The following is a 21389-nucleotide window of genomic DNA, read 5'->3' as shown; positions in this document are numbered from 1 at the left end:
TCACAGGTATCAAGCATTTCAAATCTCCAGTTTATAATCCATTTTAAAGGGGCTGATTGAAAAACACTAAAAACACAAGTCAGAGACAGAAATATGAAGCCTTTTTAATATCCACAGCATAGCAAAACATTTCAGAAAAACCTTCATTTGCATGTACTGAACAGCATGTGAACCGGGATAATTTGCTTACATATCTTGTGTGTTTTTGTGTACCAGACTTCTCTGGACAGTGTGATTTTTCCCAATCATAAAACAGGTCTCCAGATTTACTTTATGGAAAAAGAATATGGACAGCAGATGTTATGTAAACCGTTGGCTTATCTAATCAGTGCTAACAAAGGCTGTATTACAACCTTTCTGGGATTAAAGTTACGCCTGTAGAAGATGCTTCACTTGACGTACCGAGGGATTTATCAGACAAGGCACCGGTGTCGGCACTGCAGGCAAACGGTCCAAAATGATGCCACTTCAGATCAGTAAGTATCTTCCACAAAAAAAAAAAAAAAATCCTGGAGAGTTCACAGCCTTGGATATGATCCCGAGAAAGACTTAATTCTGGAGTAGTGACTCGTGAGTCCGTCATTTAATAATTCACCATCGCGCTGCATGATGGGCAGTGGTGCTGTACGACAGTCATGCTAGACTCCACCGATTATAAACCTAAAGAAAAACTTCAAGTACGACCCTTAGAGTGACACTGAATGCACCCAATCCCCATATCAACATTTTATTAGAAGATAGAGACCACGGGAACTTATACATAAGGCAACCAAAAACAATTAATCTAGAACATGACACCATGAAGCCAATATCACAAGTCTATCAAGGTGGTGGCAGGAGTTATCAGAAGAGCATTTCTGAATGCATTCACACTTGCCATCTCTAACACAGGTATTGCAAGCACAAAAATAGACGTGTCTAGAACATTTTTCTGCTGCTGCCGGAATACAGAAAGGCACACCAGCTGAGCATAGTACCATGGTACTAATGTGTCCAGAGGGCTGGCTGCAGGGAGGAGAGAGACTTTCCTTACAGGGGCAGGAGGGCGTGGAGGTGGTCTGTCTGACCCAAAGTCTATTTCACCAGAGGCCTGGTTTTGTCATCGTCTCCACACTGGTGGGCTTTGTATTTCTTAACCTCTGCCATGTACTTAGTCCATGCATCACCTTTACCTGTGTCAACCTGGGGAGAGAGACAGCAAGCACAAACCACTTTAGAACTCAGCATCTAGTGCAGCACCCTGGTGACCCGTCATCTCCGAAATAACAGCCCCGCACATATTAATCCAACATCAGTCTCGCTTGAAGCCCTCAAGCCCCATCGCTGTAGATGTATTACTCGAGAAGACCTGAGCATCGCAGAGGACACGTCACGATACTGTAACCTTGAGAAAGTTCAGTTGACTAAGCAAACTCAAAAACAAAACAAACAAAAACAATCTCCTTAATGTCAATCTTTATGTCATTTGGAGTTTCATTTTCATAAGAATGCCAAATTGCTGCAAATCACACTATTCAACAACTACATCCATTAAACAGGCACCAAATGTACAGTAAAAACCAATTAAGCATGCAAACAGAACTAATACTTAAAAAGTGGACACACCTCAGTGTCTAATTTCTGTTTCTTGGCAACCACTCCTGTCTTGAGGGCCAACTTGGCACCGCCTCTCCGCTTGCCCACCTGGATTAAGGGACAGAAGACTGCACCATTATACCAGGGCTTTCGGGTGCACTGGAAATGATGGTGACTACACAGAGATAAAGGTAGTCTACGTTTAGACCTTCCAACCGCTCCTTGTGCTCCATACTGAGCGGAGGTCACAGAGCACAGCAGGGCCTGGCTTCGCTTTAAATTTCTGATTTTTTAAATAACATGGTGACCTTATGCTCCACCTCTTGGTTGCTAAAAGCGAAATTATCTTTTTGGGAGAGTACCATGCTTGGTAGCGGATCATATTTGGATCACGTGTTAACTGTCAGCCTCAGATCTGATTAGACTAAGATCAGGAAGCTGACTAAAATGATCCCCGTTGTAGATGCCAGAAGCTGTATCGATTGTTGCTAGTGTTATTACTGCCAAATCCCTTACAAAGTTGGTCACGTTAAATGTCTTCTTCTCTGTCGTCGACTGCCCTTCATTGGCAGAACTTTTATTGGACTGTCCTTCCTCCGTCTCTCTTTTCATCTTCTCCTGCTCTTCCATTTTCTTCTTGAACAGTTCCAGAAAGCTGCCGTCGTTGGCGTACAGGTTGGCCCCCGGTACCTTTGAGATGCCCTGTCCGGGACTGGCGGGAAGAGTTGGGCTGTCGGAGCCGCTAGATTCGTCGCTACTCTCCCCCCGGTTGGTGTTACTGTCGGGGCTGCCTTCCGCGTCCATGTCCTGCGTTGATCCCCAATATGATCCCCAAGTCTTTCCTACCAGAACCAAGACCTCGATCGTTTTCGGAAAGTCGTGCCAGACTCCCGAAGCGATTTCAAGTTGTAGGGATATTAATCAATCAGTGGGGAAAAAGTAATCAGCTTATGTTTTTGCTTTAACCCTACAAAGACTAAGTACAATCAACACCCGGTATTTATCTGGAAACAGGAAACGGTCAACCAGTCACTATCGGGTTTTTAAAACTACCTAACAACAATCGAAAGACAACGTCAGGTCAAACACAACACTAACTAGCCCGGTGACTGTCTGAATAACATCGACTGATTATCGAACAGCCCAAAGAAATAAGAAGTCGGGTGCTCTTTAAGGTATTTCAGAATAATAAACTCGAAATTGGAAAATCTGACTTGATTTAGACCGCCCAAAACGTTGTATATTGAGGACTACTTCGTGGAGCCGACCATCTTGCTTTATTCCGTTTCATTACGTATAAAACAAGCCCTTAAAAGAAACCGAAGAAGCACAAGAACTTCGCGTTCTTATTGGTCGTCCGTAGAGCTATCTGCGTTTTGATAGGCTTTCACTTTTAATGGGCGGGACTTACAGATTTTCCTCCGCTATCATAGCAACAAGTGTAGTGACGAATTCCGGGTTTCGGTACAAGTTCCGGTTGTTAAATTTCTGCGGGAGGGAAATACTGAAAGTCGATAAATAAAATAACTACGTATTTTACTTCTAAGCTGTACATTTTGTTGCAGTATGTATTAATTCAAATCCGCTCTTTAACTGATGAGATCTACTACCACTGTCATTCTTAAATAAGTAGTGGAGCTTGATTGAGAAGCTGCATAATTTTCTAGTAGCTTACGGTATATTCCACCCACCCGTCTTCCATAATCATTTAAGCAATACAGCTTCACACTCAGGGCAATATCGAAATACGAGAAGCACAATGCAAATTTCCGTCTAAAATGATTCATTTTCAATCACAGGACAACCTACATTTTATCTAGATTGTGTCGAGTTTGCTTTTATTTTCTTCTAAATCTTAGACATCCTTGCACTCTGTGGCACATTTGCAATGAGTTAATTTAAACTGTGGGATAAAATGTCAAGAGGCAGGTTACAGAAGACGCTACCCACACGGCACCCAGTATCCCCATATAACCCTGGCTCTTGCCTAACAATAAACGCTTGTCCGCTGCTATTCTTGGTGGGCTTTTCTATTATTTATTGGTAGATGGCAGATGAGAATCCAAAGTCCAAATCAGTTTCCATCGATGAAATATGTAGGTTTAAATATTAACGTACATTTTATCTATTGGATCTGTATGTTGTTCAATTATCCCATCCCATGAACTGCAAATCACAATTTCTAGCAGCTGTCTTTTATTTCAGATTCAGGTATGACGAAGCAATCCGGGAAAGCCACCAGGCAGCTGCTGCTCATAGGACGCCATTACGGCTCCAGAGGCGCCTGCGCGCCTGCGCACCCGCTGCCCGAGCCGGAGCCGGAGCAGCGCTTGCCAAGAGTCCCTGGGCCGTGGTGCGTGGATACGGCCGACCCGGTGCTAAGATGGCAGCTCCGATGGAAGACGAGTTCGAGGATGCGCCCGACGTGGAGCCGCTGGAGCCAACTTTAAAGAATATCATTGAGCAGACGTCATTGAAATGGATCTTCGTAGGGGGCAAGGGCGGCGTGGGGAAAACGACGTGCAGGTATGATGAGGACTGGGAATGAAACGTGGAATTTCCGTTCATGCTCCAATAGCTTTCCAGTGTGCATGTTAGCATGCACTAGCTAGCGAGAACAGAGTAGCTGTCGTGCTGTTCGACGCTACTATCACATCGATTTTAAATGATATAAAGCTTAAGAAAAAACAACGAAAAGGAAAATCCAGTCGATTTGCCGGAAATATAACTTTAACAAGTTAGCACTTCTCCACAGACGACTGGCTACCTAATCTCTACGTAGGAGATCTAGTTGAATGGCTATATTTTAAACTTGGAAATAAAAAACATGGCCAATAAAGTTAAATTTGCTGTCTTGCCATTCTTATATGCATCGCTCATTGAAGTCGGGTTGTAACCCATTCTTTGCGGTTTACAGTAACTCACTTGCCTTCCGCGTTTCCTCCTTTGACAGTTGAGGCGTTTTGTGGTTTTCATGTATGGAGGTGTTAGACAGTGTTGCCTCTGCAATATTTAGTCAGTCCGGAGTTATATATCGATTACTGTTCCGAGTTTAAAACCAGGCTCTATCTGCCCTGTCATTGGATCAGTCGGTTGGGTTATGGGGTGGGGGTTACCTCCCCATATTGGCGATTCTAAAAGCTTTCTTCCATCTCTCTGTTCTGGCGCAGCTGCAGTTTGGCCGTACAGTTAGCCCAGGTGCGAGACAGTGTCCTCATCATCTCCACAGACCCTGCCCACAACATCTCTGACGCCTTCGATCAGAAGTTCTCCAAAGTGCCCACTAAGGTCAAAGGATACGACAACCTGTTTGCTATGGTCAGTCTGCTTTAATGTAATGTCTGCTATGTCCATCACACAATAAATATCCATAACACAAAAATGTATATTGCACGTATATTGTGGTGTCTTGCTGTATCTGAATGCCATTGATTCGCTTGCCCAAAGTAAATATCTGAATGTATGTTATTGAAAAGAGCTAAATTTCACATATATGTGGTCTGAATGTGTTATTTTACTCAGAGGTTTGCCATCTGGCATCCACAAAGCATCTAAATAAATCAAACTCCACTTTTAATCAGTGCGCTTTCCAGTTACACTACATAATATTTATCCAGAAATAAATTCACACCTTACATTAAGTTTATATTACTGAACCAAACAGTGTACATAGCGTGCTGAATTACAAAATGAGGTTTCATATGCATCCTTGGTGCAACACACCTGCGTTGCTGCCGTTTTCTCCTCCCTTTTGGCCATTAAAACATTTCCTTTTCTCTGAAAACGCTTCTGGTGGCAATGCTATAGTTTTTCACCATTCTTTTGTATGCCGTAAAATTTTTTGGTTCTGTCATCCAGCTCCCGAGGTACAGGTGTTGGGGGCTCATCACCCTGTGTGGCGCACCACCTAAAACGGGTGGGGCGACCTCACACCGCAAACGGGTGACGACCCACTGAGCCGGCCTGCTGCCCTCCTTTGGTTAAAATACCTCACTAAAGTTGTATCCCACGAAAAACCGCGTTTTTATAATTACTGTTTAAGGGAAGAAAACAACTGTGAAATGTCTTATGTACAGTAACGATGTGTTGCTTTATACGAAGGTTTAAAATAAATTCATCCTAAAGTTGCTAATATTGAATGCATTCATATTTGATTTGTATTTATATATGTGTGTGTGCATGTGCAGGAGATCGACCCCAGCTTGGGTGTGGCTGAGCTCCCGGACGAGTTTTTTGAAGAGGACAACATGCTAAGCATGGGCAAGAAGATGATGCAGGAAGCTATGAGCGCCTTTCCCGGCATCGACGAGGCCATGAGCTACGCGGAGGTCATGAGGTCAGGCGGCAGAAGCAAACAAACAAACATAAACAAAGATAAACAAACAAGTGACTATTGCGACCACCCTTCTGCTGCCTCAGATTCTTCAGTAGATTCATTAGTGGCCTAATGGTTAGGGATGCGTGCTTGTGATCGAAAGGTTGCTGGTTCGAATCCCTGAAAGGTACCGCCCCCATGTACTGATCACTAGGTGCTAAATAAAAGCTGCCCCCTGCTGTGTTACGTATGGGTTAAATGCAGAGGACACATTTTGTTGCTGCGGTGTGTCGACAACAGCAATCACTTTCACTTTTAGTGACCAAATTATTATATGATAAAAGATTTGAAGGGATGGCTTTAGTTTTCCAATAAGCAGGGCTATCATCTGTCTGTTCTCTACATCATGCACACACCGAGAAAGATAGCAGATGGTATTGTGATGATGTTTAATAATGACAGCTTCTTTGACTGGTGCCGTTTAAGCCTATGGCTATGTGACCCTGCACTGGTGTCCTCCCCTTTCCAGGTTAGTCAAGGGGATGAACTTCTCGGTGGTGGTGTTTGACACGGCCCCCACTGGGCACACACTCCGCCTGCTGAACTTCCCCACCATTGTGGAGCGAGGGCTGGGGAGGCTGATGCAGATCAAGAGTCAGATCAGCCCCTTCATCTCGCAGGCAAGTACGACGTGACGTTAGGGAGACGCCTATGTTTCATTTTGTTTTTTTGGTTTTCCAGCATGTTCTCCTCACACCCCTCATGCTCTTGCCTCCCTTGTAGATGTGCAACATGCTAGGATTGGGAGACATGAACGCCGACCAGCTGGCCTCCAAGCTGGAGGAGACCTTGCCCGTGATCCGCTCTGTCAGCGAGCAGTTCAAGGACCCGGTGAGTCTGTGGGGATCTCTCCACGTCTGCCAGTGCATGGGGGGTTGAAAGGTGACGCCTCAGGGGCTCTGGATCCAGGATCCACCCCCGGTGTTTCTCAGTGACGCCTCCCGACTCCGCGCCTCCTGCGTCTTCCCTCAGGAGCAGACCACCTTCGTCTGCGTGTGCATCGCCGAGTTCCTCTCGCTGTACGAGACGGAGCGGCTCATCCAGGAGCTAGCCAAGTGCCACATCGACACGCACAACATCATCGTCAACCAGCTGGTCGTCCCGGATAACGACCGGCCCTGCAAGATGTGCGAGGCACGCCACAAGATCCAGTCCAAATACCTGGATCAGGTAAGGGTCCATTTTCACTGCACTTCCTCTAGTCGTTTCCAGCAGAAGGATCTTGTTTCCTTAAGCGACTGAGTCATTGCCTGCGAGTGGCTTCTATTTAGATATTTTGTTGCATAGAAGATACTAGGAGACCTGCTTTTTTAATACCAACTTTTTAGATCCTAGAGATCATTTGGTTAATATCTCTCCTTGGCTGCTGATTGGAGCCAGTCAATCAGGTTAGAGCTCAATGTTCAGACCTGATTGGTGGTGGTGAGTGAGCAGTGCTTACCCCTTATGGGGAATGTAAACCACAGCTTAACTCCTATCATGAAACAATCATTGCAATAAATCCAGTTCCCTTTAGTCCTGATTCTGGTTAGAGGTACAATTCTGTTAGCTACTCTGTGCTTCACAAGAATTACACAAGGGGTGGAAAAAATCAGTAGTGTTTCATTCTGGGCGGCCAAGCTACGCTTGCAGATCCCAGCGGACTACCAGATGTCGGAGGAAATAGAGAGAGAAAGGACAAGTGCTGATAGGGCCGAGGCAGAGGTGAACACGTGCTTCATCATGGATGTAGACAAAGGGGAGTTCCATGAGCCAGATCAACATCAGCAATCAAAAGGAGTCAAAACTATGATCAGTATTCTGGCAAACATAAGCTTAGAATGCCTTTCCCAGTGCACTGGAAGGACTCTTTCAGGCAGTTAAATATGCTGGAAATTTCCCAGGCAGTTACAAAGAAGGCTGAATTTCTTGCTGACTATGAGGTAATGTGGGCGACAAGAGAAAGATCAGCATGACTCAGGGACAAAGTCAAAACGTTTGCACGTCTTCTTTTAAGGTTGTTACGAAGAACAAAAATTGATTTGGCAGAGGAGGTAGAACACGCTAAGCATGTTAGCATTTTGGCTGAACATTCTACCGATTAAAGCAGTAATTTAACGGGAAGTGATTTATTTAAGCTCTGGCCGTGAACACAGTGAACCTGTTCTTGCACTAATCAGCATGTAAGATCTATCTGATGCTTTAGGATCCTTAAAAAGAACGAACCGTGGCCTGTGCTGTTTCGGCCTGTCCTTGGGAAAGCCCGTCCTCTCTGTTAGCTGAGTAACTAAGAGTTAAGCTGGCTGGAGTTTCTCAAACGGCAGAAGCGGCAGTTACTGAGGTCGTATCGCCTCGTGTGTGGATCACAAACTCGGACCTGTGCGTTTTTAATTTTGTTTTGGTACCTTCTTGAGTGTAAGAGAATTGTGAAAAAGGATGTCTTGCTACTTTCCAAAAAGCAACATTCTTATGCAAGCATGCGATTGGAAAAAATAGCAAGATTAAGGCAGTGTGGAGTGTGTCAGCGACAGCAGTTACGGCTCGGCTCGTTGCAACTTGGAGCACATGAGCAGGAGTCTGAGAAGGTCGGGGCGGGCTGCTTCTGTCCCCCAGGCCATACGGCTCTATAGCGCCACACAGAGGCGGAAGTGCGAATTGGATTCTGGGTTCCCTCTGCATTTTTGATATATATAGTTTTCATGCTTTTCAAAGTTTGTGTATTTTATATATATAATATTCTTGAATTATATATTTGTATGCATTCTATGATTCTATATATATATGTAAATGTATGGTAGCAGCCACTATTACCTTCGCATGCGGTTACTTTGAGTTGAACAGTCTCTTCATCCTCTACATCTGCTATTCTTGTGTTTTATTCTATTGTTGTGTGTATTGTTGTCTCTCCCATTGTGTTTTGCAAGCTACTGGATGCCTAAATTTCCTTTGGAATCAGAGTCTCTGTCTGAGTCCATCTATCAGTCTGAATCTATATCTGTCACTATTAGTCTTTGGTCATTTTCTTCAGTTTGTGCATGATGTCTCAGCTGCTTTCACTGATGCTTCCCTTGAACTTCAGAGTTCTGCTTCGCCTCAAGTTACGGTGGATCTCAGATTCGATCTGAGGACTTGATCTGACAGTGAGTGGTGGAGACAGAACGTGGTACCAATCTTTGTAATGGTCTGAATTAATCTCCTCCCTCCTGCCGTCACAGATGGAGGATTTGTACGAGGACTTCCATATTGTCAAGTTACCCCTGCTTCCCCACGAAGTGAGGGGGGGCGACAAGGTCAACAGCTTCTCCAAGCAGCTCCTGGAACCTTACAACCCCCCCAGCAAGTGACTCACCTCTGCGGCCGTGTGACCAAGAGAATGGAGAAAATCGTGTCTCTCAGACCGAAACCCAGGCGAGATCTACCAAGGAGAGAGACTGTTGGATTGCATGTTCACTGGAACTTCTTTCTTCATACACCTTGTTTCTCACTGGCCTCTCGTCCTATATATCTGGGGAATAAGTATCAGTTTCCATACAGTATCCAAGTGACCTTTCTTAAGCACAGCTGAGAAATGTTTTAAGTACTAAGTATTAAATCTTTCTGTTGTCAAAATCAAACTAACTTATGTTCCTACTAAGATTAATTTATTTATTTTAAGTGGTTGTTTAAAGTTTTGGAAGAATAAAGCACTGAATTGTGGTCATCCAGTGTATGTAGTCTTATAGCAAAAAAAAAAAAAATGTAGGAAACGCCACTAATGACCAACAGCTAAGAAGGAGCGGTATTATGGTTTCGTTAATGTCCCTTTTTATCTCATTGTCAGTAGCTGTTCTGATATATATCAAAACTTGGTAAAAAAAAAAAAATTCACGGAGTTTGCCGTTCAGGTTTGTGTTCTGCAACCCTGTGTCCCCCTTCATATGGTCTCATTCCCCTGGTTTGCTTTTGAGAAGTTGGTTGTTTTTATGAACAAATAAAAAAATTGTTGGTGAAAGCAGCTGGTGCAGAGGTCAGACGCTGGTGATCACTGACATTAAACTCTAACAGACATTGTCGATTGGTGAAGACGGGTGGTAATTCTTTGTAAACGATTTCATGTGAATTTCTTTTTAAGTGGTTTTATTGCATCAACTGAATGATGAATGTTGCGAAAATCAAAAATTGCATGATGTCGGGAACAGTGAGTTGGGTGTTGCCGTCCTGTCTTCCTTGGATCCCCTCGTCGCGGTTCCCGGCGGTGTAACATAACCGGCTCCGTCCTCCCGGAGAGTCGTGCGGCAAGGCGGCCAGACGGACCGAGCAGACGTGCGGCGGGGCGGCTTCGCTTCCTCCGACGCGCGGGCCAGCCGGCGCTGCGGGACGCGGCGCGGTGACCCGCAGATTTACAGTGACAAGCTCCAAATTAGCGGGAGACTTTTATCCATGCTTAACAACCTGAACAAACAAGCGTCCCCGCCGAGCTTATACAGTGGATTATGTCGGATCTTTAGTGGGGAAAGTGTAAAGTACTGGGAATAGAACTGTGCGGCGTATGTGTGCTTTAGATGGATCTCAGGCGGGATTGATCTTCACTTAAACATTATGCGCTGGCATTTACGTTTAAGCTGGTGTTGGTTAATTATTTTCCCATGTGGATGTAGTGATCATGCGTGTATTTTCTTTTTTTTTTTTTTTGCTGCAGTCTGTCGTTTGCGGTTATTAGGATGGCGAAGGCAGGGCGCCCCGGCAGGCTGGAGCAGTGGGAGGCAGCGCTAACGAGCTCCGAGGCGATCCGCCCGCTTTAAAGGAAACGCCGGGATGTTTCTGCCCAGTGAATCGCCTCATTTATGTGGTTTAATCCTCCTTTGCATGTTTGTTATACTTCAGTTGTCGTTTTCTTCCGTCGCGGTAATTACTCTTAATGCACCCGTGACTTCTCAACCTCTGAACCCCAATGAGTATTATGACCCGAAATGATGAAATAAAACATTAATTCGTAAAACGGTATAATTAAGGCGAGCGATCCCATCATACCCGTGTGGGCTGTCATATAATTGGGACTTGTAATGAAATGCCATATAAAATAAATTCAATTTTTAACGTAGGCTACTGTATACTGATTTATGTCATAAAGTTGTCCAAGTACCCAAACACGTCAGTACCCGGTAATATATATAGACATTCATAAAACCCCATTTCCAAAAAAAATTGAGACTCTGTAAAATGTTAAAAAAAACAATGCAGTGATTCACACATCATTTAAAGCCGTATTTAACAGAAAATAGAAGACATATCAAATGTTGTAATTGTATTTTTCATAACAAATATATGCTCAATTTAAATTTGATGCCACCAACATATTTCAAGAAAGTTGGGACAGGAGCCTGTTGACTGCTGTGTCACATCATCTGTCCTCAACAGCATTCTTGCCTGATACATGATTTTTCCTCCTCAGCAGGTCAAGGCCCCCTTTATCATTTTTTTTTTTCCATTTCATGATGTGCCAAATATTTTCAGTGGGTGACGGGTCTTGGCTGCAGTCAGGCCAGCCGGGCACCCGGACTCACGGAGCCATGCTATTGTATCAGGCTCAGGATGAAGCTTGGCATTGTTTTGCTGGAATACACGAGGCCTTCTCTGGAAAAGACATCGTCTGGGTGGCAGCATCTGTTTCTCCAAAACCTGTATAGATCCCTCAGCATTAATGGTGCCTTCCTAGGTGTGAAAGCTACCCAAGCCGTGGGCACTAATGCGCCCCCAAACCGTCACGGATGCTGGTTTCTGAACTGTCCTCTGAGAAGAAGCTGGATGGTCCCTCTCCTCTTTAGCCCGGTGGATGCATCGTCCATGATTTCAAAAATGAACTTGAAATTTTGGTTCATCAGACCACAGGCCTCAGTCCATCTTAAATGAGCTCAGGGTCTGAGAGGTCGGTGGTGCTCCTGGATCATGTTTAGATATGGTTTCTTCTCTGCATGGTAGATTTTCATCCTGTATTTGTGGAAGTGGCCGACGCTCAATTCTGCGGCTTCTCCAAGCTCCTTCTAGCCTGGAAAGGAAGCATATACAAGGTTTTGTACAAGGAGCTCTTTGGGTTTTTTTTACAGTGTACACAGCCAACAGCATCACTTACAGGTGGGTGGCATTTTGTTGCCTGATAACGATAATAATAATTTCAATATTATTGTCATTCTTGGATTATCCTCTTCTGGGTTTGATGCTTAAAAGTTGAAGTAATAAGGCTACACTGCATAAGCCAGAATTGATTATTAAAGTATGGATTCAATTAAAAATGTAGTGACATATATGTGATATTTTTATGCACCATAAAAGAAGAGTGAGCAACTTAAAGGCTGCGTGACTGCAGTAGTTTGTCGGCAGTTTGTAGGTTGCAGCAGGAGTGTCCCAGTGACACATGTCATTTATCGCATCCCTGCTCAGATTATTTCTCCTGGAGGACCAGAAGAGGAACTTTGAGTAACTCGCAATCTATTGCAACCACTACGCCAGCCTGATCCCCATGTCTTTTGTGTTTGCACTGTGTTCACAGACAATGGTTTCTGGGAAGTGTTCCTGAGCCCAGGCAGTGATTTCTACTATAGAATTGTGTCTGTATTTAACGCAGTGCTGTCTGAGGACTCAAAGATTACAGCTATCCAATATTGGTTTTTGGCCTTGTCCCTTGCGTACAGAAACTTCTCTAAATTCTCTGAATATTTTAATGACATTATGTACCGTACATGATGAAATTCTTTAACTGTTTGCAACATCACGTTGAGCGACGTTATTCTTAAATTCTTGCACTGCTCTTACACTGTTTTCCCACGCAGTTTTTTTTTTTTTTTTTTTTTTTGCAGAGTGGTGAACTTCCCATCTTCACTAAACACAGACTTGGCCTCTCTGGGAGGCTTTTATACCCAATCAGCTTACGGAGCTATTGCCAATTACCGTAATTAGCCGTGAGATATTCAATTAGGTGTTTTTTTTTTTTTTTTCCACCAACTTTTCCAATCTTTAGCTGCCCCATCCCAACTTTTTTTGAAACGTGTCGCTGGTATCAAATTCAAATCGAGCATATATTTCTCCAAAAACAATACAGTTTTCCTCAGTTTCACATTTGATTAGTTGCTTTCGTTCTGTTTTCAATTAGATATGGGTTTATATGATTTACAAATCATTACATTCTATTTTTATTTACATTTTACACAGCGTCCCAACTTTTTTGGAAATGGGGTCGTGCATGCGCACGCGCGCGCGCACACACACACACACACACACACATACACACAGTTGTACCTCTAAGTATTATAAAGGTCCAAGACCCCAGCTTACCACCCCTTCCCAATCTCCTTTCCTTCTTTCCCTCTCTCTATGTCTCACTCTCTCCCACTCACACATGCACACACACAACTTTCTTGTGCTTAAATCAGTCCTCTGGTACGCAGCCAAGATACAGATTGGATATTTGGATCAGTGATTCAGGTCAAACAATTGCAGTATTTTTGAATTTTTTTTGCCAACAACAGAAGTTGACTACCGAACTAGGGAAATGAAAGCATTCGGTAGATAAAATCATTTCTGGTACTTGTAAAATTAATAATTTATTTGCAGACAATCTCATATTGGGTTTAGTACCGTAGGGGACCGTGTATGCGGTTTGCATTATTGTTATATTGATAATCGTAATGTTCACGTATATAGTTCAGATTTAATTATTCATGGGTAACTGTATAAATAATCTTTAGGCTTATTTGTGAATTTGTGGGCTGTACATCTTAAAAACCCGTGTTAACGTGTTTTTTCAGTTCCAGGGAAATCAACACAGGAACTAAAACGTGGAGGCAGGTCCGTTTAAAAGCTACCATTGCTTATGTTGTCGGTGTATTTTTGTACTGACATCGCGATTCATTTCCAGCCAGTAAAAGTTCGAGTGCCGTCGTCTCCCACAGCCCCACCTCCTTCCTCTGCGCACCATGACGGTCACCTACACGGCCCTAGTAGCCAACGCTCGCTTCTGCGGCTTCTCCAAGCTCCTTCTAGCCTGGAAAGGAAGCATATACAAGGTTTTGTACAAGGAGCTCTTTGGGTTTTTTACAGTGTACACAGCCATCAGCATCACTTACAGGTGGGTGGCATTTTGTTGCCTGATAACAATAATAATACTTTCAATATTATTGTCATTCTTGGATTATCCTCTTCTGGGTTTGATGCTTAAAAGTTGAAGTAATAAGGCTACACTGCATAAGCCAGAATTGATTATTAAAGTACGGATTCAATTAAAAATGTAGTGACATATATGTGATATTTTTATGCACCATAAAAGAAGAGTGAGCAACTTAAAGGCTGCGTGACTGCAGTAGTTTGTCGGCAGTTTGTAGGTTGCAGCAGGAGTGTCCCAGTGACACATGTCATTTTTCGCATCCCTGCTCAGATTATTTCTCCTGGAGGACCAGAAGAGGTACTTTGAAAAACTTGCAATCTATTGCAACCACTACGCCAGCCTGATCCCCATGTCTTTTGTGTTAGGTAGGGTAAGTACCGGTGTTTAAACTGGGCAGAGTAGCGCGTGTATGATGAATGCCGATTTTCCTCTGCGCTTCTGCCATGCAGGTTTCTATGTGACACTCGTGGTGAACCGGTGGTGGAGTCAGTACACCTGTATCCCGCTGCCCGACCGACTCATGTGCGCTCTGTCGGGGGGGCTGCAGGGCTGCGATGAGCGGGGCCGCCTTCTTCGACGCACAATGATGCGCTATACCAGCCTGTCCTCGCTGCTCATCCTGCGCTCAGTCAGCACCGCCGTCTTCAAGCGCTTCCCGACCATGGATCACGTTGTAGAAGCCGGTAGCCCAACTCACCACCTTCTATTTGTTATCTCAATAAGCGTTAAAATGTGGACAAATGCTTGACTTCATTTTAACGATGGATGTATGTATGGATGGATGGATGGATGGATAGGCTTTAATCTATTAATTGACAAATTCTGGAGTTTTTCTCCTTAAAAAATATCACATACATCTGGTGTTACGACACATGCCATTAAATAATCAGAGGTGGAAAGTTCAGGTTCAGAAAGTATAAATCCAGACCAAGGTTTTGTTTCAATCAGCCAGTTGGGTCTAAAACCCATGGTCACAGAGTCTGTGATTCTCATCAGCATCATTCCCGAAACATCTGCATCATTACCACAACCGTGTCCATTTAAAGATAGTTTAATAAATCAAACAATAGTAATTTGCTCTTAAATGCATGTGCAGAATCTATACGCTGTATTCCTACAGGTTTGCCACATTATTTAAAAAATATATGTTTCAGTGAAATACGAAAAATATTAGGTTGTAGAAAGTGTTGCAGTAATGACAGAAATCAGTGAAAATCAAATAAAAATGTTAATTTAAAAATTTACATTATTTCAGAGTTTCAAGTAACTCAGCATGACTGTTAATGAGCATGACTGTCAATAAGCAATTTTTAAAAATGTGAAAATGTATCGGCTCTCTTAATGGTCTTGATGTTTTCAGACTGATGCGGTAAAGCCATTTTTAAAGACTTCCATCCATCCATCCATTTTCCAAACCGCTTATCCTACTGGGTCGCGGGGGGTCCGGAGCTTATCCCGGAAGCAATGGGCACGAGGCAGGGAACAACCCAGGATGGGGGGCCAGCCTATCGCAGGGCACACTCACACACCATTCACTCACACATTTACATTTACATTTACATTTACAGGATTTGGCAGACGCCCTTAGCCAGAGCGACTTACATAAGTGCTTTGAGACTCTGCAATGAATTTCCGATGCTAGCTCAATAAGGACCCAAGCTATGAATACTATCTCTGAGAACTCCATTGAGTAGTGCAGAATTTTTTTTTTTTTTTTTAAACACACCAGAATAAGAGTCGAGAAAGAATATAGAAGTTCTACGTCAAGTATTTCTGAAAAAGAAATGTTTTGAGTCGTCGCTTGAAGACAGTCAAGGATTCAGCTGTTCGGACATCTAGGGGGAGTTCATTCCACCAATTAGGTGCCAGGACAGAGAAGAGCCGAGATGCGTGTCTTCCTTGTGCCTTGAGGGGAGGAGGGACCAGTCGAGCAGTGCTGGAGGATCGGAGAGATCATGGTGCAGAGCGTGGTGTGATGAGGTCCTTTAGGTAGGATGGTGCCAGAGAATTTTTGGCTTTGTATGCCAGCATCAGTGTTTTGAATCTGATGCGTGCAGCTACAGGAAGCCAGTGGAGGGAGCGCAGCAAAGGAGTGGTGTGGGAGAACTTGGGAAGGTTGAAAACAAGACGAGCAGCTGCATTCTGAATCAGTTGGAGGGGACGGATGGCGCTCAGTGGTAAACCCGCTAGAAGCGAGTTACAGTAGTCAAGGCGTGAGATGACGAGGGACTGGACGAGTATCTGGGTAGCCTGAGTGGAAAGAAATGGACGTATCCTCCTGATGTTAAAGAGGAGAAACCGACAAGAGCGAGAAAGACTGGCGATATGTGAGGAAAATGACAACCGATCATCTATGGTAACTCCAAGGTTTCTAGCAGAAACCGAAGGACGGATCAGGGAGTTGTCGAAAGAGATCGCAAGGTCCTGGAGGGGGGATGAGTCAGCCGGGATGTAAAGCAGCTCAGTTTTACTAGTGTTGAGTTTTAGCTGGTGAGTGGTTATCCAAGATGAGATGTCTGCCAAGCATGTAGAGATCTTAGTGGAGACATGAGTGTCTGAGGGAGGGAAGGAGAGGATGAGTTGAGTGTCATCGGCATAGCAGTGGTAGGAGAAGCCATGTGAGGATATAACTTCGCCAAGAGATTTAGTGTAGAGGGAGAATAGGAGAGGGCCAAGAACCGAGCCCTGAGGGACACCGGTGGAAAGACAACGTGGAGTAGATGTGGATCCATTCCATGTCACTTGGTATGTTCGGCCTTCTAGGTAGGAAGCCAGCCAGCGCCAGGCCAGGCCACCAATGCCAAGACTCCTAAGGATGGATAGGAGAGTTTTGTGGTTGACCGTGTCAAATGCTGCTGATAGGTCAAGAAGGATGAGGACAGATGACAGTTTGGCTGATCTGGCAGCATGTAGCTTCTCAGTGACTGCTAAGAGGGCAGTCTCTGTAGAGTGAGCTGCTTTAAAGCCAGACTGATTAGGATCCTGGAGGTTGTTCTGAGAGAGATAGAGAGAAAGCTGGTTGTAGACTGTACGTTCGAGGATTTTTGAAAGGAAGGAAAGAAGCGATACTGGTCGGTAGCTGCAAGTGTCTGAGGGATTTAGAGTGGGTTTTTTTAGGATGGGAATGACCCTGGCTATTTTGAATGCTGTTGGTACATGACCGGAGGTTATGGAGCCATTAATGATAGTCGTGATGAAGGGGAGAAGGTCTAGAGCGATTGTCTGAAATAATGCAGAAGGGATTGGATCAAGTGGGCAGGTGGTAGGGTTGGAAGATGAGATGACTTTCATGATCTCATCTGCCGTAAGACCGGAAAACTGGGCCAGTGAGGGGGGAGGGAAATCCTTAGTGTGTAGTGTAGTGGATGAGGGAGAGAATGTCTGACAGATTCTGTCAATCTTCTCGGCAAAGAGGTTGCCGCATGCACATGCACACCTACGGGCTTTTTAAAGACTTGTTTTGGGAAATGTTAAAAAAACATGTTAAATTTTCTGTAAATGACTTTAAATTTATCCTTACAGACACTTCAGACTTGGTTATTAATGGCTAAAAAAAGAAATATGTTGATGCAAGTCTTTTTAAATACTTCATGTTTGAAATCTTTCAAACCAAGATTTCATGAGAATTACCCTCAGATTATACTCAACTGGTTGGTTGAAACAAAACCTTGGTCTGGATTTATACTTTCTGGAAACATCACTAGAAATAACTACATCTGTATTTGTTCTTAAGTAGGACCGTCAACCTGTCTGTATATGGAAAATTGTGTCCTTGGCAAACGTGTCTGTGTTCTGGGCAAAATGTTTTGATTGAGAAAAAAATACCCGGGCTCCATTTTTTAAACATCTCGGCTACATCCTAAAATTGGCTACGGCTCCCTCACTTAAGGGGCTGCAGCCTTCGAATGTTCACACAATGAATCTTGGGATCTCAGCAAAAGAATGAAACATTTCTAGGCTGTATTGGAAGGAGCCATCGATATGGCATGGGTTTGCCACGTCGCCGTGACATTTACCATCTTTGAATACAGTCTTAAACGTGTGCAGCTCCTGAAGTTGGACACAGCTGGTGGGCCAGGAACGTAGCACAGACAAAACGTGGCATCAGGACATCAGTGACGTTCTTCTCTGTGGTAGCTTAACCATTGCATTTTGATCAAAATGTCCATCAGAATTCGTCACGGTGATGAGCCCTGTTCTTAAGTTTAATGACAACTATTTATATACTAATAATACACTGCTACAGATGGATATGTATCTCTGTGGGCAGCACTGTTGCCTCACACCTTCAGGGCTGGGGGTCACTTATACTCTGGTAGACCAAAATCATTCAGTTACGCTAACTGGCATCTGTAAATTGCCCTTTCTGCATGTGCACTGCAATGGGCTATTATGCCTGTGCTCCTTGGGGAGACTGCAGGTCACCCAGATAATTGGCTGGAATTCACTGCTAAGTTCTTGAACAAAATACGTATTTTTGCGTAAGCACGTCTCTTCATCCTTTGTCTAGGCTTTATGACCAGAGAGGAGAGGAAGACGTTTGAGGGTCTCCGGTCACCTTATAATAAGTACTGGATCCCCTGTGTGTGGTTCACCAATCTGGCAGCTGTTGCTCGCTTTGAGGGCCGCATCAAAGATGACAACACTCTGAAGTTATTGTTGGAGGTACAGAGATGCCGCTGAGGATCCACGGCGCAATCAGTGAGACTATAAAACGCGGGACTTTAAGAACAGGGCCGATATGGCAGCATAACACAGGTGCTTTGCTAACACTGTACTTGAGGGGACACAAATAATGTAATATTATGCTTAATAATATTACTTATGTATTAACCGCAAATTAAGTGTTAGTTACAAACTGATCGCATTAATGAATCGTCACACATGTTTTATCTCAAGCAAGTACTGTATTTGTTACTAAATCTGTTAATTCTATAAACCTTCATGAACTACTAAAGGAATAAGTGATAAATGGCAGAAGTGAAATACTGAGCTCATCTCATCTCTGTTCATCTGTAATGAATCATTACACATCTTTCGTCTTAAGTAGTGACTGTATTTGTTCATGATTTGTGCTCCAGTAGTAACTGAGATGCCGCTAATTAACATCCTTTTCGACAGGAGCTCAATGCGTTTAGAGGGAACTGCAGCATGCTGTTTCACTACGACATGGTCAGTGTGCCTCTGGTGTACACACAGGTCAGTATGCGTGCTCAGGACAGCTCTGCTGGTCACATGACTCTTAAAAAACAGTTAGCATGGCCTAAACTTTCTGAATGAAGCAAAGACCTCTGGGTGGTGACCTGGACATCCCATAACTCTGTTACTCCCATGCGGTTTCAGTTGACTAGAACCGTTTTGCCCGTTTAGACAGCATCCACGCTTTTTGATCTAACTGCAGGATCTCGTCAGGCATATAACCCCCCCCCCCTGTGTAAACAGAATCTTCTTCCCAATCTCGGCCCGGCTCAGAGTCTCCCTTCCTGCAGGTTGTCACCCTGGCAGTGTACGGGTTTTTCCTAGTGTGCCTTGTTGGTCGGCAGTTCCTGGACCCGGCCCAAGGCTACCCAGGACACGAACTCGACCTGTATATTCCAATTTTCACCCTGTTGCAGTTCTTTTTCTACGCCGGTTGGCTGAAGGTATGAGCAAATATCATTGACTCAGACTGCCGGTTTCCCACGGCATGAACCGATAAACTAAAACAGAGACATCTGGACACTCTCTTAGGTTGCAGAACAGCTCATTAATCCCTTTGGTGAGGATGATGATGATTTTGAGACCAACTGGTTAATTGACAGAAACTTTCAGGTACCTTCTCACTCTTTATATTTGGGGTCGGAATATTGACAATATGTTTAATGAATGACGTGGTCCTTTATTTGCCATTTGCACAAGTACATGGGAGTGAGTCTTCTTGCATATCCCATCTCGCTCTCCTTCCAGACATACTAATGTAGTTGAGGGTGAAACGCAGGGTCTGGGTGCAGGACCAGTCTATTTTTCTGGGGCATTTCTGGGGGTTGGGGGCCTTGCTCAAAGGTCCAGCGGGTGTGTGGCAATTCTATCAAGGCTCGAACCAGCGACCTTTCGAACACACACACACACACACACACACACACATGAGCTTAACCTGCTGCGTCACACACTCTTTTTGACCATATACGTTTCAGGATTAGTCATGGAAAGGCCTTTCTCTAGCTCTGTTGGAAATGGCCCACACGCTGGTTGTGTTCACCCCTCCAGGTGTCCATGATGGCTGTGGACGAGATGTACGGCGACCTGCCTACCCTGCAAAGGGACCGATACTGGGACGACTCCAATCCGAGGCCACCTTACACAGCCGCCACGCGCTCTGTCCCCCGCAAACCCTCGTTCCAGGGCTCCACCTTTGACATGGTGTGAGTTCCAGCTGATTTATGCATTAGTCATCAAAAAACACTGCCTGCCATGGTTTTTGCATTCATTTTTAATCGCTACTCCCGCTTCAGGATCGAATAAAGCCACTGTGCATCTGTCAAGACAATATACTCAGAACTGAATCAGAATCCTTACAATGTTAAGCAGAGGTCAGGTTTATTAAGTTCTGGAATTAATTCTCTCGTTCAGAATTCCCAAAGAGGAGATGGCCTTCCAAAGCCTAGGAGGTATTGCAGAGAACCTGGAGGAGTCCGAAAGCGGAAACCTCAACCTGTCCCTCCTTAAACACCTTTTGAACGATGGGCCGTCTCCATCTGGCCTTATGGGAGACGCCCCCCTCCACACCTCGTCCCCACTGCAGACGCATGGTCACCCCCAAACATCACCAGTGCCCAGCACTGACGACGACAGTGACAGATTCCAGACTCCTGGCACCAACCAGAGGACCAGAAGCACCATCTATAGCTTTGTGGACACCACCAGCCCAAGCAGGGCACTGGGGTTTGATGAGTGTCAGGAAGCAGCTGGGAAGGTGAGAGCAGAAGGTGGGAAAACCACGATAATGGTGGATAGCAATGTGATGCAGGGGAGAGAAGCGGAGACCTCTAACCAAACACCTCCTCTTCTGGTTTCTCCACCTCCCACGCATAATGACTCATTCACACAGAGTGCCGCACAAGCCTCTGGCCTGTTTGCTCACGGTTCCCTGACCTGCCACTTCCAGCAGGGTAGCTTCTCCCGCCCCATCTCCCTCAGGATCGAGGAACAGTGTCCGACCCCCCGCAGCAGTACTCCGTGCTCCGTCCAGGACTTCTTCGCTATCCAACCAATCAGTGAGCAATTCAGCGTCAAACCTAGCCTTCCTACCGAAACCACTAAGAACAAATCAGGACCAAATTTCCT

General features: G+C 44.5%; 3 protein-coding genes across 3 annotated transcripts; 2 read left to right on the top strand and 1 right to left on the bottom strand.

Annotated features, from left to right (window-relative positions):
- Window positions 1-79: 79 nt before the first annotated feature.
- LOC125742111 (telomerase RNA component interacting RNase-like) lies at window positions 80-2897 on the bottom strand. The gene is made up of 3 exons (XM_049013791.1): window positions 2092-2897; window positions 1606-1683; window positions 80-1182 (listed from the first exon to the last, which is right to left on the bottom strand). The coding sequence occupies exons 1-3, from the start codon at window positions 2377-2379 to the stop codon at window positions 1075-1077; spliced, it is 474 nt and encodes a 157-aa protein (XP_048869748.1). The 5' UTR covers window positions 2380-2897; the 3' UTR covers window positions 80-1074.
- Window positions 2898-3812: 915 nt separating this feature from the next.
- On the top strand, window positions 3813-9981 carry get3 (guided entry of tail-anchored proteins factor 3, ATPase). Its single transcript, XM_049013775.1, has 7 exons — window positions 3813-4101; window positions 4746-4893; window positions 5763-5911; window positions 6420-6570; window positions 6674-6781; window positions 6923-7120; window positions 9145-9981. Exons 1-7 carry the CDS (start codon window positions 3959-3961, stop codon window positions 9271-9273), a joined length of 1026 nt encoding a protein of 341 aa, XP_048869732.1. The 5' UTR covers window positions 3813-3958; the 3' UTR covers window positions 9274-9981.
- A 3897-nt stretch (window positions 9982-13878) lies between these two features.
- Window positions 13879-21323, top strand: best2 (bestrophin 2). The gene is made up of 10 exons (XM_049014234.1): window positions 13879-14030; window positions 14337-14431; window positions 14516-14749; window positions 18577-18731; window positions 19188-19265; window positions 19556-19708; window positions 19797-19877; window positions 20313-20467; window positions 20676-21018; window positions 21243-21323. The coding sequence occupies exons 1-10, from the start codon at window positions 13879-13881 to the stop codon at window positions 21321-21323; spliced, it is 1527 nt and encodes a 508-aa protein (XP_048870191.1).
- The last annotated feature ends 66 nt before the right edge of the window (window positions 21324-21389 follow it).

This window comes from Brienomyrus brachyistius, chromosome 5 (genome assembly GCF_023856365.1).
Source record: "Brienomyrus brachyistius isolate T26 chromosome 5, BBRACH_0.4, whole genome shotgun sequence".
NCBI classification, from domain to species: Eukaryota; Metazoa; Chordata; class Actinopteri; order Osteoglossiformes; family Mormyridae; genus Brienomyrus; species Brienomyrus brachyistius.
The sequence above is the reverse complement of the archived record's forward strand: the minus strand, read 5'-3'. Positions and strand labels throughout refer to the sequence as shown.

Coding starts and splice junctions, on each gene's coding strand:
- best2 (XM_049014234.1), top strand. CDS start 13,879: ATGACGGTCACCTACACGGCCCTAGTAGCCAACGCTCGCTTCTGCGGC. Junction 14,432..14,515: donor CCCCATGTCTTTTGTGTTAG/GTAGGGTAAGTA, acceptor TCTGCCATGCAG/GTTTCTATGTGACACTCGTG. Junction 19,709..19,796: donor TCTACGCCGGTTGGCTGAAG/GTATGAGCAAAT, acceptor ACACTCTCTTAG/GTTGCAGAACAGCTCATTAA.
- LOC125742111 (XM_049013791.1), bottom strand. CDS start 2,379: ATGGACGCGGAAGGCAGCCCCGACAGTAACACCAACCGGGGGGAGAGT. Junction 1,684..2,091: donor CATTTAACGTGACCAACTTT/GTAAGGGATTTG, acceptor CCCTTAATCCAG/GTGGGCAAGCGGAGAGGCGG. Junction 1,183..1,605: donor AACAGAAATTAGACACTGAG/GTGTGTCCACTT, acceptor CTCTCTCCCCAG/GTTGACACAGGTAAAGGTGA.
- get3 (XM_049013775.1), top strand. CDS start 3,959: ATGGCAGCTCCGATGGAAGACGAGTTCGAGGATGCGCCCGACGTGGAG. Junction 4,894..5,762: donor ACGACAACCTGTTTGCTATG/GTCAGTCTGCTT, acceptor GTGCATGTGCAG/GAGATCGACCCCAGCTTGGG. Junction 6,571..6,673: donor TCAGCCCCTTCATCTCGCAG/GCAAGTACGACG, acceptor CCTCCCTTGTAG/ATGTGCAACATGCTAGGATT.